The sequence below is a fragment of the Choloepus didactylus genome, chromosome 9 (genome assembly GCF_015220235.1).
Source record: "Choloepus didactylus isolate mChoDid1 chromosome 9, mChoDid1.pri, whole genome shotgun sequence".
NCBI classification, from domain to species: Eukaryota; Metazoa; Chordata; class Mammalia; order Pilosa; family Megalonychidae; genus Choloepus; species Choloepus didactylus.
In genome coordinates, this window is record NC_051315.1 from 60,385,879 (window position 1) to 60,407,015 (window position 21,137).

The window sequence follows — 21,137 nt, forward strand, 5'->3', positions numbered from 1 at the left end:
ATTTGTTGCTGATAATGCAAAAATATAACTGATACCAGTATATGACCTTGGTTATTTTATTAATTTTAAAAATTTGGAAATTCCTTATGATTTTTCTACAACACAATTACGATATGAGAATGGCAGCTTTATTTCTTGATATAGGTGCTGGTTACATGATTGTGTCAGTTTATGAAAATTTGATAAGCAGTACACATGTATTTTTCTGAGGAGGGCTTCTTATAAAGCTCTGCTCTAGTTTTTATTTAAATGTTTTTTCACTACTACTGTAATGAAAAGTCATCAAAACCTTGAGATTTCCCTTAGTACTCCTTTTTAAAAAATCATTTATTTAATAAGTTATTAATATTCCCAGTATTGATTATTTTGGAAATAAAACTGGTAATATTAATTCATATATAAGCACCTAATTTTTTCTTAGCCTTAGATTCTTGTCTCAAAATTAATTCTCTAGCAATAAAGTCTTTTTGCTAACCCCACTGTAACTCTATAAGGCTTTCATTGGTAATTTTGTCAATAGTTTGGTGAGAAGGCTATAAAATTTTATTTCCTCATTTGCACTAGCCACATTTGCCTCAAACAGCTACACGTGGCTAGTGCTACATATTAATTAGATAGCACAGATACAGAATACGGCCATCATTTAATAAAGTTCTATTGGACAGAGCCACTACAGACCAGGGGTCAGCAAACTTTGACCTTCTACCTGGTTTTTATAAATAAAGTATCACTGGAACATAGCCATGCTCATTCAATTACATATAGTCTATGGCTGCTTTAGTACTACAACAGGAGAGCTGAATAGTTGCAAAAGAACCCATACAATGCACTGATGTTAACTATCTGGCACTTTACAGAAAAAGTTTGCACATGTCTGCTATGCATCATACAAAAGTCAGCGTGTGTGTGCTCTACCAGGTAAGAGAATTAAGGTGCAATACTATACTTCACCAATAGATGCCCCCATGTAACCAGACACAATGTACTATAAAAATCTGATCCCTAGAATGCTTTTCCATCCACATTACAAACTCCTGGTGTTATTATAATTAAATTCTGCCTATCTAGTAATAATGTATTTCACAGGCACATTACCACTATCAATTTAAGCAAAGATATTACAAGTAATTGCTCACCACTGTTTCTGAAATTCTATAGCTTCAACTACCTGTATTAGTTTTTAAATTTAAATGAACATTTAAAAAAACTACATACTTACCAAAAAAGACAAAGAACAGTACAATAACATCCATATAACCCTCACCCAGATTCAATTGTTAACACCTTGCTAGTCACTCCATCCTCTCTATGTACATATACTTTCCTTTTTTGCTAACCCATGTGAAGACACCATGACACGTCATCCCTGAATACTTCAGCACACGTGTCCCAAGAACAGAGACATTCTTCTATACTAACACAACACCATTATTACACATGAGAAGACCATACTTATGGTACATACGCGAATTTCCCCAATTGCCCCCCAAGTATCCTTTATAACTATTTGTCCCCAACCCAGGAGCAAATCAGGATGCACACCTTGCGTTTGGTTGCTACGTGTCTTTAATCTCACGCCATCTAGAACAGTTCTATTGCCTCCCTTTTTCTTCATGGCACTCAGTACTGTGAAGAGTCCAGACCAGTTGTGCAGCAGAATGTTCAAGACTATTTCCTCATGATGAAATTCAAATCAAACATTTCCAGCATGAAAACTACAGAGGTGATTTGTGTACCTCCCATTGAATCACAAAATGTCAGGCTGTGATACTGCCAATGCAGTACCTTGGTTATCATGGTGGTGACCAACAGATCTCTCCACTTTAAAGGCATCTTTTCTCTTGTAATTAATAACTAATCTATGGGGTGAAACTTTGAGACCTTGTAAATATTGTGCTCTCCAAAACCTTTTACTCAATGGTTTTAACAACCATTGATGGGTCTTGCCTTACAAATTTTATGGAGGACATTACACTTGATCTTAGCCAAAAAGCTGAGAAACTAAAGTTATATACTGAGAATATTAAACAGTGATTTTCTGATTCTATATTCTTTCTACATTAGCTAGTATTCCTTTGAAACAAGGGACCACTACATAACAACAAGCACAACTAGCACCCAGATCTTGGTTTTCTTAAGCACATAACTAAGAAAAAAGTAGCAGGGCACTTTGGAGAAATGCCTGTTTGCTTAGATAGCAGAAAAAGTACAAGGTGAGCCAGAAATATCTTGTTGTGTTACAAAATAAAGTCTGATAAAGGTATCACAAAAGGAACACAGAGCCAATGTGAAGATTCCCATTGGCCAACTTTGGGACAATTTGAACATCAAAGAGAAAAATGACATTAATAGATTATAACAATTGAATAAAAAAGGAAGCCATGAGACCACAGTGATATTAGGGAGATAGTAGAAATGTGTTTGTGTATGAGTGCAAATGCAGAAAAAATGTTTATCTTTTAAATCTAGATAAAGAGCATGCAAGTATTTGTACCATATTTTCAACTTTTCTGTAGGTATACAGCATAAAAAATTGTAAAAAAAAGAAAGAAAAAACCCTACAGGAATGCATAGATATCAATTTGAGAGAACAGAAATAAATAAGTAAATATAAGTATAGAGCATAAATTAATGGCAACCATTATAAGAATAAAATTTGAATATATAACTTTAAAACAGCAAGAAAAAACCATACACCCAATAGAGAGCAAAATGGAAGGAGAATGGAACAAAAGCAAAATACAAAAAACAGAAACTAGGCAATAGATGGCAGAACTAATTATTATAACAATAATTATAATAAATTTAAATGGAGTAAATTCACCCTTTAAGAAAAACAAAAATGCTCACATTCCATGAAAAAAGATACATACCTATAAGAAACACATTTAAAACAAACACAAAAGGAGTGAAGATAAAAGGATTGAAAAGCATATACCAGTAAAAATATGAACCAAAAGAAAGCTAAGGGTAGCAATCTTAAGATTTGACAAAAAAAAATCTAAAGAAAAACATTGTATAGTTGTAAAAGGAACAACAGAACAAGACACATATATATGCACACAAAAATATGGCCTCAAAATATATCAAGCACAAACTGATAAACTGTAAACAAAAAACATATAAATTGTTACTCACAATTAGAGAGAATCAAGCTAACAAAAAAAGGAAATATCTAAGATTTGAACTAACATATTTAAGATTTATTAGATATGAAATGCTCATTAAAAAATGCCAAATGACATTTTCCAACTGTAATATGATAAATTACAAACTCATAATAAAAGGATACTCAAATATTCTATATTAATAAATCTTAATGTTACAAAGGAAGTAAAGGTAATCATGAAATACATAAATTTGAATAATCAAAGTAACACCTACCAAAATTTGTGGAATACAGTTAAAGCAGTTTAGAGGAACAGCATTAATCAGGAACCAAGAAAGGTGGAAAATAAACGAGCTTATATTACTTCACACCCACTAGAATGGTGAGGATATGGAACAATTGAAATTCCTATACATTGCTGATTGGAGTAAAAAAAAAACGGTAAAAACACTATGGAAAACTGGCAGTTTCTTAGGAAGTTAAACATACATCTAACTTCCATAATTAAGTATTTTCCTAAGAAAATGAAAACATGCCCACAAAAGCATTTGTATAAGAACATTTATAACAACCTTATTTATAATATGCAAAAGATGAAAACATCCAAATATCACTATACAAATGGATAACAAATTGTGGTGTATCCACACAGCAGACTACTCTGCAACAAAATAAACGTACTACTGAAACATACAACAATGTAGAGTAATCTCAAAAACAGTACATTAAATGAAACAAGCCATATACACAAGAAACCAGATACAGGCAAATCTAATCTACAGTACAGATATCAGACAGGGTATGGGGGAAGAGGCAAACCATTTATATTACAATCTTGCAAAGGCAAAACTATAAAAATGTAACAAGAATCAGTGGTTGCTAGGGACTGGGGGTTGAAGGAAGAGTTGACTACAAAAGGGAATGGGGGAATATTTTGGGGTGATGAAACTATTTTATATCTTAATTGTGGTGGTGGTTACATGACTCTACATTTGTAAAAACTTGTAGAACTGTATAATTAAAAGGGTGAATTTTCCTACGTGTAAATAGCACCTTAATAAAAATATGGGGAAAAAACCCATGACTAAACACTTAAGATTTTAACTATTTATTAGTAATAAATTTGAGAATCTTAATGCAATGAATTAATAAACTAAATAAATATTACAGAAATTAAAATGGCAGTAGAAGATCTCCCATCCCAAGAAACCCCAGCCAAGATATTTCTACAAGTGAGTTGTACCCATTTTCCTATAAACATTTCCTATCATATACATATTTTAAAAAAACTGAAAATAGTGAAAGGAGTCCAGTTCATTTCATGAGGCTAGAGTGATAACAAATTTATAAAACAGACAAGACAGAATGATGAAAATGTTCTTTATCGTGAGAGATGTACGTTACATGAATGTACATATCTGTCAAAATTCATTGAACTATAGATTGTACCCTGTTCTGTATGTAAAGCATACCTCAATTTTTACAAAATATAGATAAGGTCAATAAGAAAAGATTTACCTCTCTTATGAACATATATGTAAAAATCCTAAATAAAACAATCATGCATTAAACCCAATAAAAGTATTTTTTTAAAAGTATATCGTAAGTATTTTTTTAAAACTATATCCCAGAAATGTAAGCAAGTTTCCATATTCCCCCTTCAAAGTCTATAAATATAAATAATATTAATAATCCAAAGGGAAAATCTTATGATTCTTTCAACAACACCAAAAACAAAACAAAACAAAACATTCAAAACCCACTTATGATTCAAAAAAGATAAAAACTGTTAACTATTAGAAATAGAAAAGGTTCTTCCTTAACTTCGTCAAGATTATATACCCTAAATCTACAGCACACATTACACTTAATGGAAAAACTTCAGATGACTTCCTTTTTAAGGACGACAACAACACACAGTACTGACCAACACAGTAAGAAAAAATACACATGAATGTGTAAGAGATAAGCCTGCCATTTTTGGAAAATAATGATTCTCTTTGAAAAGCCTACAGAATCAACCAACTATTACAACCAATAAAAGAAACCAATGGCAAGATTGCTAGATACCTGATAAACCTACAAAAAACAAGAGCATTCAATGCCAACATAACCAACTAGAAAATATAATAAAAAACTATATTAGCCACAAAAAACTTTAAAGTATCCAGAAATTAATGGAAAATCCCTAAGAACATTTATGTAAAGGGCTGAATAAATGAAGAAACTCTTCATGAACCTGGATGGGACAAACTAATCTTATAAAGATGTCAAAATTCCCCAAATTAATCTATAAAATCAATGCACTCAAAATAAAAACTCCATTTGAAATTTTTAAGGCAAAAGAAAAAAAAAATCTCTTATAGAAAGGAATCCCCCAAAGCTAAACTGCAAATGAAGAGATACTCAAATTTCATTTGGAGGAATAAAGATCTATAAATAATTTAGTCAATCGTAGAAAAACAAAGATACAAGATTTGCACTACCATATAAAAAGACATACCAAATAAACAGCAGCATTTAAAAAAAAATGTGGTATTGGCACAAGAACCCACAGACAGACCATCAGAATATATCAAGGTTCAGAGAAAGACCCGTATATACATGACAACATAACATATGATAAAGGTAGCATAACACATTAGTGAGAAAGCATGGATGACCTAGGAAGCAGTGTGAAGAAAACTGGCTCACTAGATAGAGAAAAAATAAAACTGGATCCCTAACAATAACCTTATAAAAAGGTGAACCCTACATGGATTAAAGACCAAATATGACAGAAAAACTAAAATCTAAATAGAAAAAACTATAGAATATAATTTGTGGTCCTGGGGTGAGGAAGAAGTATTTAACACCAGGGTCCACTGGACCCAATTTTAGTTTTTGAGCAGTTGTAACTATTTGTAGATGACATTTTAGGGCTTCTATTCTTTTTTAGAGATCTCCCAAAGAACAACAATAAAAAGATTATTTCTTTTCAATACAATAAAACTTATTCTATCTTGGCAATTATCATATGTCCACTGGACCCCTTCATAAATCTAAGATAATTACGGGATCTTACTGCTCTTATTTTTCCTATATTTTGAAATATTCTATTATTTCATCATCCTAGGAATTACTTCATCATTACTCATCATTATTCATCAATTATTCCCTATGATGATAAAAAGATTAAAATAATAATAAAACAGGAAGAATGATGGCATGGTCAGCAGAATAATCACCCCTCCCCTCCACCACCAGCAGATGCCCTAATTCCCGGAAACTGTGAACATGTTAATCTTAAAAGAACTTTGCAGATGTAATTAAGGGTAAAGACCTTGAGATGGCCAGACTATCCCCAGATTATCTGGGTGAGCCCTATCTATTCACATGAAGGGTCCTTAAAATAAGAGAACCTTTGCAGGCTATGTTTAGAAGGAGATGTGACTTTAGAAAAAGGGTAAGAGATACAATGTTGTTTGGTTTTGAAGATGGAGGAAAGACAGCCTCTAGAGACTGGAAAAGACAAGGAAACGGACCCTTCCAGAAAGGAACACAACCCTGCTGACACCTTGATTTTAGCCCAATGAGACCTGTGTCAGACTTCTAACCTACAGAACAGTAAGATAATAAATTTGTGTTGTTTTAAGCAAATAACTTTGTGGTAATCTGTTACAGTAGCAATAAAAAAAAAATACAGATGTAATGTCCTAAAAGGATGATGCAATAGTAATATAAATCATCACCTTTCAGTTTTCTTCTTACCCTGTCCAAAAGTATTGCATCATTTTTAAAAAAAGGTATAAAAGGAGGGGCAAGATGGCAGCATAGAGAGAAGTGGAAGCTAAGCAGTCCCCCTGGAACAACTACAAAAAACCAGAAACAACTAGTAAATAATCCAGAATAACTGCGGCGGGACAAACGAGACCATCCACTCATCATACACCAACCTGAATTGGGAGGAATGCCCGAGAACACAGCATAAAATCTGTAAGTAAAACCTGCGGAACCAGGTCGGGAGACCCCCTCCCCCATAGCCCGAGCTGCGGAGCCGCGTGGTGCCAGAGAGAAGCTCTCTCCCAGCAAGCGAATATAGCTCAGCTGAGCTCCAACTGGGGTTTTAAGTAGCGAGTGTGAACTGCTCACTACAGTACGCAGCCCCAAAAAACAGACAGAGGCTTTGGGTGACGACTGACCTGGGAGAGCCGGAGGGTCGCCTTGACTGGGTCTGAAGGGGACTATCTGTTTTTTTTTGGCTCAGTGGAGAAAGCCCCAGTCATTTTAAGTTTCCAGGGCTGTGACTCTGGGAAGGGTGGAGACAGCACAAGCAGAGAGGAGACCATTGAAATGCTAATGACCTCCACCTGGGGGGTCTGTCTTCTCTAGGAGGAAAGGGGTGGGGCCCTTTCCATTCAGAACCAGACCCCCAAAGCCTGGGGGAACATGGCCATACCTCCTCACACCAGTCAAGAATTATAGGCTAACAGGCATCACCTGCTGGGCAGAAAAGCACAGTGACCTGAGGCATCAAAGGGTGGAGCAATTTTCTAAGACACACCCTCAGGGAAACCAGATACTGAATATTTCTTCCCTCTGGGACCTGAGCCTGTTCTGGTCTGGGAAAACCTGATTTGGATAACCAAGGAAACCATGCCTAGACAACAGAAAATTACAACCTACACTAAGAAAAACAAAGTTATGGCCCAGTCAAAGGAACAAACGTACAATTCAACTGAGATACAGGAATTTAAACAACTAATGCTAAATCAATTCAAAAAGTTTAGAGAAGATATTGCAAAAGAGATAGCAGCTGTAAAGGAAGCACTGGACATGTATACGGCAGAAATCAAAAGTTCAAAACACCTACTAGTAGAATCTATGGAACTGAAAGGCACAACACAAGAGATGAAAGACACAATGGAAACATACAACAGCAGATCTCAAGAGGCAGAAGAAAACACTCAGGAACTGGAGAACAAAACACCTGAAAGCCTACACGCAAAGGAGCAGATGGAGAAAAGAATGAAAAAATATGAGCAACATCTCCGGGAACTCAAGGATGAAACAAAGTACAGTAATGTACGTATCATTGGTGTCCCAGAAGGAGAAGAGAAGGGAAAGGGGGCAGAAGCAATAATAGAGGAAATAATTAATGAAAATTTCCCATCTCTTATGAAAGACATAAAATTACAGATCCAAGAAGCGCAGTGTACTCCAAACAGAAGAGATATGAATAGGTCTACGCCAAGACACTTAATAATCAGATCATCAAATGTCAAAGACAAAGAGAGAATCCTGAAAGCAGCAAGAGAAAAGCAATCCATTACATACAAAGGAAGCTTAATAAGACTATGTGCGGATCTCTCAGCAGAAACCATGGAGGCAAGAAGGAAGTGGTGTGATATATTTAAGATACTGAAAGAGAAAAACCGCCAACCAAGAATCCTGTATCCAGCAAAGCTGTCCTTCAAATATGAGGGAGAGATCAAAATATTTTCTGACAAACAGACAATGAGAGACTCTGTGAACAAGACACCTGCCCTACAGGAAATACTAAAGGGAGCACTACAGGGTGATAGAAGACAGGAGTGTGTGGTTTGGAACACAATTTTGGGAGATGGTAGCACAACAATGTAAGTACACTGAACAAAGGTAACTATGAATACGGTTGAGAGAGGAAGATGGGGAGCATGTGAGACACCACAAGAAAGGAGGAAAGATAACGACTGGGACTGTGTAACTTGGTGAAATTTAGAGTATTCAACAATTGTGATAAAGTGTACAAATATGTTGTTTTACGAGGGAGAACAAGCAAATGTCAACCTTGCAAGGTGTTAAAAATGGGGAGGCATTGGGGGAGGGATGCAATCAGCATAAACTAGAGACTGTAACTAATAGAATCATTGTATTATGCTTCCTTTAATGTAACAAAGGTGATATACCAAGGTGAATGCAGATAAGAGGGGGGGATAGGAGAGGCATGTTAGACACTTGACATTGGTGGTATTGTCTGATTCTTTATTCTACTTTGATTTAAGGTTATTTTTCCTTTTGCTGCTTCCTAGCTGTCATTTTCTTTTTTTCCTCTTTCTTTTGCCTCTCTACCTTCTTTGACTCTCCCTCCTGCCTTGTGGAAGTAATGTAGATGCTCTTATATAGATAGTGGTGAAGGTGGTGAACACATAAATGTGACCATGCAGAAAACCATCGAGTATTTACTTGGGATGGAATGTATGGTGAGTGAACAAAACCATATTAAAAAAAATGGGTCGATGACAAAACCTCGAGGGCAATATACTGAGTGAAATAAGCCAGACACATTAGGACAATTATTGCAGGGTCTCACTGATAGGAACTAATTACAATATGTAAACTCACAGACATGAAATATAAGGTACCAGGATATAGGACGAGGCTTAAAAATGGGGAGTGGTTGCTTAGTATGAGCAGAATGTTCAATTAGGATGAACTTAAATGTTTGGAAATGAACAGGGGTGTTGGTAGCAAGACGTGAGAATAACTAACAGCGCCGAATGGTGTGTGAATGAGGTGGAAAGGGGAAGCTCAGAGTCATATATGTCACCAGAAGGAAAGTTGGAGGTCAAAAGATGGGAATGTATAAAACTGAATCCTATGGTGGGCAATGTCCATGATCAACTGTACAAATACTAGAAATCACTTCATGAACCAGAACAAATGTATGACGATACAATTAGAAGTTAATCACAGAGGGGCATATAGGAAAGAACTATATACCTATTACAAACCATATACTACAGTTAGTAGTATTTCAACATTTTTTCATAAACAGTAACAAACGTACTATATCAATACTAGGAGTCAAAAATTGAGGGGGGGGTGGTTAGGGATAGGGGAGGATTAGAGTTTCCTTTTCTTTTTTTCTTTTTTCATCTTTCATTTTATTTCTTGTCTGGAGTAATGAAAAGTTTCTAAAATTTGAACAAAAATTAAGTGTGATGGATGCACAGCTGTATGAGGGTACCCAGGGGCAAGTGATTGTACACTTTGGATCTTTGGATAATTGTATGGTATCTGAACAATCTCAATAAAAATGAAAAAAAATGAAAAAAAAAAAAAAGGTATAAAAGACTGCAGACACCACTTTTTTAGTCTTAGCTTTCACTGAATCCAGATGAAAATTCCTAAATTCACAACTTTTCATATTCCACTCACAATGGCCAAAAGAAGAAAATAACAAAGGAAGACATTTTACAATTATTAGACAAATCAGGAAATAAATACAAAGAGACAGATACCAGCATTCTCAATCATGAAATCAACCATATTAAGGGAAATCTCAGTCTTTGGATGACGTTATCTTAGGTGAATGTTCTTAAAATTGAGAATTAATGAATTAACCAATATATTTCTAAGGAAACAAAGTATTCTCATCCAGTTAGTCATTCCATCAGAAGGACATCATCACGTAACACCCTGCATCAAGAACCTGGATCGTGCTCAAAGGATACATGATAGTATTCTTTCATGTTTTATGATGTTTATGCATCAAAATTTATTTGATACAAAGAGGTTTACTGTGTTTAAATCCTTATTAAAATTTCTAATAAAGATGTTTTTCATTATATCTGTACCCTTACTTCCATAAATTAGTAGTAAAATAACTTACAAATATGAAAATATAAAAATATACAAAGGGTCCACTTATAACTCAGATGATAAATAATGACAACCATTTTTCTTAGTATATATCAAAAGTTCAGAGGTGAAGATCACAAAGCAAAAAAGTGGTGCATTTAATGTAACAAAATTAAAAGTCCTGTACAATGATGGATAAGATTCTTGTATAACGATGGACAGATACCATGAACAAAGTTAACAGACATATGACAAAAGGAGAGAAGTTATTTACAATGTATAAAACAAACAATTAATATGAAGAATATACAAAGAGCATGTACAAATCAGTCTGACAAGAAAGCAACCCTAAAAGAAAAACAGGCGAAGAATATGAACAATTTTTAAGAGAGTTCCCAAAAATCTAACACACATATAAAGAAATGCTGAAAATAACTGGTGGTATAATTAAAACATAAGATATCATTTATACCCAGTGGACTGTCAAAAATGAGGCATCTGGATAATGCCAATTGTCTGTGGGGATGTGAGGAAATAGAAATACTCATGTACTCTGTTGAAAGTCAGATTAGTATAACCATTCTGAACAGCAATCTCACACTGTTTATTCAATTTAAGCACATACATATCCATCTAGTAATTTGGCTCATGGGAATATATTCTAAATAAATACTCACAAAGGTCTACAAGAAAACAAATACAAGGATATTCACTGCAGTCTGAGGTAGTAGGGGGTTGAAGACACTACCACTGGGAGGCCTCATGGTTAGAGATAAACTCTGAAGGAGGGAAGACAAGTGTGAGGTGTAAGGATGGAAGGGAGTAAAGAAATAAACAGCTTAAGAGAAAGGCCTTACACACACCAATGATGATTATGTGCCATGAACTGTGAAGTATAATTAACTCTGCATTTGAGATTCAAACAAAAGAAAACAAAAAGACATTCAAGTAGGTCTGTAACTGGGACAGTGGTTCCCATACATCAGTGTGCATTAGAATCATCTGGAGTGTTTTTAAAAACAGATTACTGGGCCCCATCCTTAGAGTTTCCGAGTCAGCAGATTTAGGGGTGAGAATTTACATTTTTAATAAGTTCCCCAGGTGATGCTGATGCTGTTGGTCCAGGGACCACACTTTGAGAACCACTGATCTATGATAACTCCAGGTATCATTAGCTGCCTGACAAACACTTTTGATTAAACTGTGAGATAGGGGCAAGGAAGAAACAAAGGAAGGAAAGGTAAGAAATTAGATAATGGGAGAAAGGAAGCACAATCTATCCAACTCCTTTTGTTCTCTGAAATATATTATGCTACATTATAGCATAATGCTCCTGAAAAGTTACACTAATTTAGAAGGCAGGTTATAAACACTAATTTTATTTCTTCCATAAAATTATAAAAATTGTAATAAGTAATTTGCTGTTAATATATATTTTAGACCATTTTATACAAGGAAAGAATGTCAAATAAAGATTACAATTTTACTCACTTTAGCTCCAACGCTGCAACTGCCAGTGCTCCCAGTGCTACCGCTTGCAACAGCTGTAAATCTAGCTTCCAATAATTCTTGCCTTCTTGGATCCAGACTATGAAGCTCATCCATTGCACCTATTTAAAAAAAAAAAAAAAAAAATACACACACACACACACATATATATATATATATATATATGTATATATATAATATACATATACTATATATATATATACAAGCACTATATATATGTGTGTATGGTTAGCTGAGATTTAATAAAGTTTATGAATTGAATGCTACATATAAATGAAATTGAGTCTTGTCAGTAACAAGATTTATATCATAATGTCCACACTGATTAAGCAGAATAGCCTACTCCTTTACAACAGTGTATTTCCAACTCTTTTGACCACAATCCATAGTAAGAAATGTATTTTCCACCCAACTTGGTCTACAGAAACATACCTAAGTATAGTATCAAATTTTACAAATACTTAACTTACTGGCTGCAGTGCACACTAATATTTTCCAGTCTATTCTAGATTATTTTAAAGTGCTGGTTGTGAGACATCAAACTGGATTCAAGAGCCATTAATGGACCATGGTCCATAGTCTGAAAAATACTGCTCTCATACTGTAACCTCCCTAATTCTAAATGTATACAGAATTTTGGCACTAAGTGACATTACTACTTAATTATTCTGTTTATGAATACCTTATTTGAAACTACATTTTAAACTGGGAAGGACTATCTATCTTATTACTGTCCCATCTGAGGGTTTTTTGAAAGTTGATAGTTTTCACTTTCCACTGGATAGATGGAACACACACACAAATCAAACAGATCACGGAGGTAACACCTCTATTTTCAAATAATTTCATTGAGAATTTTTTAAAGATTAGCACTCTCATGTAATTGTTACTATGCAGACTGAAGCACCACAATGTCTTACTGATGTTCAATTAAACTCTTATAGAGTTCACCTTCTCACATTTATCTGTATCCCTCTATCTGAATATATCTTCCTCTGTCTACTCCTTTCATCCAAGAATGAACTAACTCACACTAAAAAGCTAAAACCTTCAACTCCTGCTTTTCATTCCATTCCTTCTTGATATCCAAGGGATTGCATTCACATGTATCCAATCTCTCTCTTGAATCATTTCCCTTTCTATAGCTAGCCTCCTTCTGCCCTTACTTACAGGTCTTTTAAAAAACACCTGAACTTGAATTTCATGCTTTAATCTGTTTTTTTGTTATAAGTAAACTCCTGACAATGTACTTTCAAGTATCACCAAGGCTTTCATATTTTCTGATCCTGCTATGACATCAGAAACTGGGTACAACTCTTTTCTTGGGAATAATAACAATAACAATAATAATAACAACAATAAACTATGGCCACTTTACTTGCTCAACCATGCAAATTTGTATTTTTATAATACAAATACCCAACCTCACCACCACTGCTTCCAAATCACTATATCCACAGTAGTTATGTACATCTCCACGAGTTCACTAAAATTTAACAACATATAGACAAATCACATTTATTAGATGTATACTCTCAGAGACTTCACAGTGGGAAGCAGAACAACCACACAGTAAATAACACTATTACATCTTAGAAAGATTTCACACTAATGACTGTACCTACTTTGCCATTTCTTTAGCATTATACTATTTTTTATTTTATAAAAGCAGTATGAGATAGTAATAATTTAAAGCAGGGGTCCTGGAACCACATCACATGGGTTTAAATCCAGACTCACTAGCTGTATGATCATGGGCAAGACATTTAACTTTTCTCAGTGCCTGTTTCTAAACCTATAAAATGGGAGCAAAAATAATAGTACTCAGCCCAGAAATTTGCTGCGTTAAGTGAGCTCATAAAGAGAGTGTGCTTAAAAAGGTGCTAGGAATTTTCCAACAACAAAAGAATGCCAGACATATAAAAATAACAATTTGTATTTGCTATTACTGCCAGTCAAAACACTTTATATTGTGTAATAAAATGAGCACAACTGAAAAGTATTAGTAAAGGTAACTCAGAGGAAATAAAGAGAGGGAAAAAAAAATAGATCTGACAAATAAAAACCAAAGGCTAAGGTGGCTCATTCAAGAACCACCTTCATAGTAATAATATTGAGTGTGAACGTTTGATTAAATTCCCCAATTGAAAGATACAGATTGGCAGAATGGACTTAAAAATATGAATCATCAATGTGCTGTTCACAAGAGACTCATCTTAGACCCAGCGACACAAAGAGACTGAAAGTGAAACGATGGAAAAAAATATTCCATGGAAGCTACAGCCAAAAGAAAGTAGGGGTAGCAATATTAATTTCAGATAAAAATTGGACAGAGGACCAATAATGAGACTAAGAATCTAAACAATGTGATAAACAAATTAGACTTAACAGACATATATAGAGCATTACATTCCAAATAATGCTAGCTAGTGCTCATGGAACTTTCAGGATAGATCATATGCTGGGGCATAAAACAAGCCTCAATAAATTTAAAAAGATTGAAATTATTCAAAATACATTCTCTAACCACAATGGAAGGCAACTAGAAGTCAATAACCATCAAAGATCTAGAACATTCACAAATATCTCGAGGTTAACCAACATAATACTAAACAATCAGTGGGTCAAAGAAGAAAACTGCAAGATAAATTGCTAAATATCTAGAGACGAATGAAAATGAGAACACAACATTTCAAAACTTATGGGATACAGCAAAGGCAGTACTGAGAGGGAAATTTATAGCTCTGAATGCATATATTTAAAAAGAAGAAAGACCTAAATTCAAAGAACTAAGAGAACAACTGAAGAAGCTAGAAAATGATCAGCAAACTAATCCTAAAGCAAGTAAAAGAAATAATAGGATTAAAGCAGAAATAAATTACATAGAGAACAAGAAAAAAAAAATAGAGAGAATAAATGAACTCAAAAGTTGGTTCTTTGAGAAACTCAACAAGATTGACAAACCCTTAGATAGACACTGACAAAGTCAAAAAACAGAAAAGACCCAAATAAAATAATAAATGAGAGGGGGGACATTACTGCAGATCCTGAAGAAATTTTAAAAAATTATAAGAGGATACTATAAACAACTGTACATCAACAAACTAGAAAATTTAGAGGAAATGGATAATTTCCTAGAAACACATGAACAATCTAGACTGACCAGAGAAGAAACAGAAGACCTCAACAAACCAATCACAAGTAAAGAGATCCAATCAGTCATCAAAAAGCTTCCTACAAATAAAAGACCATGGCAAGATGGATTCACAGGGGAATTTTACCAAACTTTCTGAAAACAACTGACACCATTCCTACTCAAACTCTTTAAAAAAACTGAAGAAAATGGAACACTACCTAACTTATTTTATGCAGCCAACATCACTCGAACACCAAAACCAGAAAAAGCAGCTACAAGAAAGGAAAACTACAGGCCAATCTCCCTAATGAATATAGATGCAAAAATTCTCAACAAAATATTTGCAAATCACATCCCAAGACACATAAAAAGAACCATTCACCATGACCAAGTGGGGTTCATCCCAGGCATGCAAGGGTAGTTCAACATAAAATCAATGTAATACAACACATTAACAAATCAAAAGGGAAAAATCAAATGATCATCTCAATAGATGCTGAAATGTTTGACAAAATTCAGCATTCTTTTTTGATAAAACATTTCAAAAGGAAGGAACTGAAGGAAACTTCCTCAATATGATAAAGTGCATATATGAAAAACCCACAGCCAGCATAGTACTCAATGGCCAGCATAGTACTCAAATGGTGAGAGACTGAAACCCTTCCCTCTAAGATCAGGATCAAGACAAGGATGCCCACTATCACCACTGTTATTCAACATTGTGCTAGAAGTTCTAGTCAGAGCAATCCAGCAAAAAATAAAAGGCATCCAAATTGGAAAGGAAGAAGTAAAACTGTCATTATTTGCAGATGATATGATCTTATATTGGAAAACCCTGACAAATCTTGAGCTAATAAACAAATTCAGCAAAGTGACGGGATACAAGATTAATGCACAGAAGTCAGTAATGTTCCTATACACTAGAAATGACCTAACTGAAGAGCCACTCAAGAAAAAAACATTCTAGTCACAATAGCAACTAAAAAAATTAAGTACCTAGGAATAAACTTAACCAAGGATGTGAAAGACTTCTACACAGAAAATTACATAACTTTACTAAAAGAAATAAAAGGGGACCTAAAGAGATGGACAGATATTCCGTGTTCATAGTTAGGAAGGCTAAACGTCATTAAGATGTTACTCTTACCCAAATTGATTACAGATTCAACGCAAGTCCAATCAAAATTCCAACAACCTACTTTGCAAACTTGGAAAAGCTTTATTTTTAAAAAATTTATTTTAAAAAAATTTATTTGGAAGGGAAAGAGGCCTCAAATTGCTAAAAACATTCTAAAAGAGAAAAACAAAGTGGGAGGACTTAGACTTCCTGAATTTGAAGCCTACTATAAAGCCACAGTAGTCAAAACAGCATGGTATTGGCACCAAGACAGACATGTTAACCAATGGAATCAAACTGAGAATTCAGAAATAGACCCTAGATCTATGGTCAACTGATTTTTGATAAGTCCCCCAAATCCACTGCACTGGGACAGAAAAGTCTCTTCAACAAATGGGGTGGGGGGAACTGGATATCCATACCCAAAAGAATGAAAGAGGATCCCTACCTCATAACCTATACAAAAATTAACTCAAAGTAGACCAAAGACCTCAATATAAGAGACAGTACTATAAAACTCCTAGAAGATAATGTAGGGAACCATTTTCAAAACCTAGTATTAGGAGGTCGCTTCTTAGACCTTACACCCAAAGCACAATGAAAGAAAAAATAGATAAATGGGAACTCCTCAAAATCAAAAGCTTCTGTATTTCAAAGGAATTTGCCAAAAAGGTGAAGAGGCAGCCAATGCAATGGGAGAAAATATTTGGAAACCATATATCTGATAAGAGACTGGCATCTTGCATATATAAAGAAATCTTGCAACTCAGTGACAAGAGTACAAACAGCCCAATTATAAAATGGGCAAAAGATATGAAAAGACATTTTTCCAAAGACGAAATACAAAATGGCTAAAAAACACATGAAAAAATGTTCCCCTTCACTAACTATTCAGGAGATGCAAATCAAGACCACAGTGAGATATCATCTCATACCAACATGAATGACTGCCATTAAACAAAGAGGAAACTACAAATTCTGGAAAGGATGTGGAGAAATTGGAACTCTTATTCACTGCTGGTGGGACTGTATAGTGGTACAGTCACTCTAGAAGGCAGTTTGGCAGTTCCTCAGAAAACTAGATATCGAATTACCCTACAATCCAGCAATTTTTCACTTCTCGGTACATACCCAGAAGATGTGAAAGCAGTGACACGAACAGATATTTACACACTGAGTTTCATAGCGGCACTGTTCACAATTGCCAAGAGATGGAAACAACAGATGAATGGATAAACAAAATGTGGTATATACACACAATGGAATACTACGCAGCTAACTAAGAAGGAATGAGTCGTGAAACATATGATAACATGGATGAACCTTGAAGACATAATGATGAGTGAAATAAGCCAGACACAAAAGGAGAGATACTGTACGTTACCACTAATGTGAACTCCATGAGAAATATAAAATAAGTGTCTTATATACAATACTGGGAACAACTTAAGATTGTACAACTAAGTGAAGATAATTTAAGAAACTGTTTATCTTGGGATAGAATATATATTAAGTGAAATTAGGAACCCACTACCAAATAAATCATGCTCTGAACTTAAGGCTTACTCTTGTGAAACTTAGGGTTGTAAATGGGAAGCTGAGTCCTCCTATAATCATGCACCTCCAGGGAACCTCTTTTGTTGCTCAGATGTGGCTCTTCTCTCTCTAAGCCCACCTTGGTAAATAAATTAGTTAACCCCACCCCCATGAGGGACATGACTCCCAAGGCAATGAATCTCCCTGGTGAGGTGGGACCTGACTCCCATGAATGAGCCTGGCCCTGGCAGCAAGGGACTGAAAATGTTTACTTGACCAAAAGGGGGAAAAAAAAGAAAGACAACAAGCTGAGGTCACAGTGGCTGAGAGATCCCAAATAGACTTGAGAGGCTATCCTGGAGGTTTCTCTTACACAAGCTCCACCTAGACATCCCAAACGGCCACAGTATGCCATGCCCTTACCAAAAGCGGTTTCCAAGTATCTAGGATTCCTACCTGAGATTCTATAAAAGATTCACTCACTAAGTTTTCTCTCTCAGAAACTTAAATCCACCGGTGTTTCTATGCCAGACAAGTCCTAAAACCCAGGGGCAACAGCCTCTTTAAGAACAGCAACCAGATGCAGCCCCCTTCCCCATGCTGTCAACACCCCCTTTCAATGTGAACATGTTAGGGTGCTCACTGTCTAGACATCCCTGAAGATGAAGAAAGAGATTAAGTTAGAGGAAGGGATAGCAACAAACAAGATTTAACAAAGATCTATGAATACTGAAACTTTATATAAATATATGTATTTTTTTAGATGCTGGGGTGTTGGAAGAGCTGGAAGGAGGTAAATGACATGGTGGAACTGTAACCTATAACATCCTTTGAAATTTGCTCTATAGCTATTCGTTGAATTGTGCTTTCAAAGTCTTCACCTGTTTATATTGTATAATCAGTAAAGAACTGAAACTGTGGAACTGTAACCCTTAACAATTTTTGAAATTACCTATATGACTGCTTATTGAGCTATACATCGAAAGTTAACACCTTTCTGTATATATGTTATATTTTAAAATAATGGAAATAGCTGAAGTTCTGGAACAAAGAACGATGACATTCTTTGAAATTTGCTCTCTACTTGTTAAATCATACTTTGAAAGTTATCACTGTTATGCATATATGTTAAAGTTCACAATAAAAAATGCATTTAAAAAAAACAATGGAAAAAAACTGACCTAAAGAAAAAAATTCTCAACAAGCTAGAAAATAAAAGGGAATTTTTTTCACTTAATAAAAGGCACGATTGAAAAAAGTATAGGCAACCTCATAAAACACTGAGGTAACATAAACAGTCACGAAGCAAAACTTTTCCCCTTAAGACTGAGAACAAAGCAAGAATGTCCTTTCTCACACAGCTATTCAGTATCATACTGGAGGTTGTAGCCACTGCAATATGTCAAGTTAAAAAAAAAAAATCATATATTTTGGAAAGGAGATAAAAACCTCCCCATTCACAGAAAACATGATTGTCCATGTAGAAAATCCCAAAGAATCTACAAAAAAAGCTCCTAGAATTAATGAGTTTAGCAAGTCGTAAATTATGTGGTCAATACCCAACACTTTTATACAATAGCAATGAAGAATTGATAATCCAAAAAAAAAATTAACGTCATGTACAGTAACACCAAAAAGGAAGAGTAGGAGGGGAAAAAAAGAATGAAAACGCAGGAGGAAAAACAACATCTAGTTACAAATTTAACAAAGTATGTGCAGACTCTGTATGCTGACAACTACAAAACACTGGTAAAAAATTTAAAAATAGCTACATAAAGGAAGAGATATATGAACTTGAATTGGAAGTCTAAGTATTGTTAGTAAGTCAATTCTCCTGAAATGTATCTATATATTCAATATAGTACCGAACTCTCAGCAGGATATTTTGCAGATATCAACAAAGTGATTCTAAAAAATATTAAGCAAATGCAAAGGAACTTTAATGGCCAAAACAATGTTGAAAAAGAAAACCACATGTGCAGGGCTCATACCAGCCTGATATGCAGGCTACAATGCTCAATGTTTAAGATGAGCAAAAGGACAGACATATAGATCAATGAAACAAAAGAGGGTACTGAAACACATCCACGTATTTATGGCCAACTGATTTTTTTTTCACTTTTTTTAAATTAAATTCAGTTTGAGAAAAATTCATGTATCATACAATCATCTGTGGTGTACAATCAACTGTTCACAGTACCATCATATAGTTATACCTTCATTGTCCCTATCTATTGTTGACCCCTTTCCTTACATCAGAAAGTTATCAGAATAAGAGTAAGAAATAAAAGTAAAAACAGAACACCCAAATCATCCCCTGTACCCAACCTATTTTTTAATTCATTTTTATTGAGATATATTCACATACCATGCAGTCATACAAAACAAAGCATACATTCAATTATTTACAGTACCATTATATAGTTGTGCATTCATCACCAAAATTAATTTTTGACATTTTCATTACCACACACACAAAAATAATAAGAATAAAAATTAAAGTGAAAAAGAACAATTAAAGTAAAAAAGAACACTGGGTGCCTTTTTTTTTTCTTCCCCCATTTTCCTACTCATCCATCCATAAACTAGACAAAGGGGAGTGTGGTCCATATGGCCTTCCCAATCACACTGTCACCCCTCATAAGCTACATTTTTATACAATCATCTTCAAAATTCATGGGTTCTGGCCAACCTATTTTTCATTCAGTCTTTGTCCCCATTCTTCTACTCATCCATCCATACACTGGATAAAGGGAGTGTGATCACAATCACACCGTCACCCTTGAAAGCTACACTGTTATATAATTGTCTTCAAGAGTCAAGGCTACTGGGCTGGAGTTTGATAATTTTAGGTATTTACTTCTAGCTTTTCCAATATATTAAAACCTAAAACCTGTTATCTATATAGTGTGTAAAAGTGTCCACCAGAGTGACCTCTTGACTCCATTTTAAATTTCCCAGTCACTGAAGCTCTATTTCGTTTCATTTCACACCTCCACCTCCGGTCAAGAAGATGTTCTCAATCCCACAATGCCAGGTCCAGATTCATTCCCGGGAGTCATATCCTGCATTGCCAGGGAGATTTACACCCCTGGGAGTCAGATCCCACATGTGTGTGTGTGTGTGGG

General features: G+C 34.8%; 1 protein-coding gene across 1 annotated transcript in view; it reads right to left on the bottom strand.

The window, feature by feature from the left end:
- The window catches only part of TLK1 (tousled like kinase 1), a 162,955-nt gene that overhangs the window by 83,247 nt on the left and 58,571 nt on the right, over positions 1 to 21,137 (bottom strand). The window contains exon 2 of the mRNA XM_037848811.1: positions 12,203 to 12,321. Within this exon, the coding sequence (XP_037704739.1) occupies positions 12,203 to 12,321 (119 nt within the window). The remainder of the gene's footprint in view (positions 1 to 12,202; positions 12,322 to 21,137) is intronic.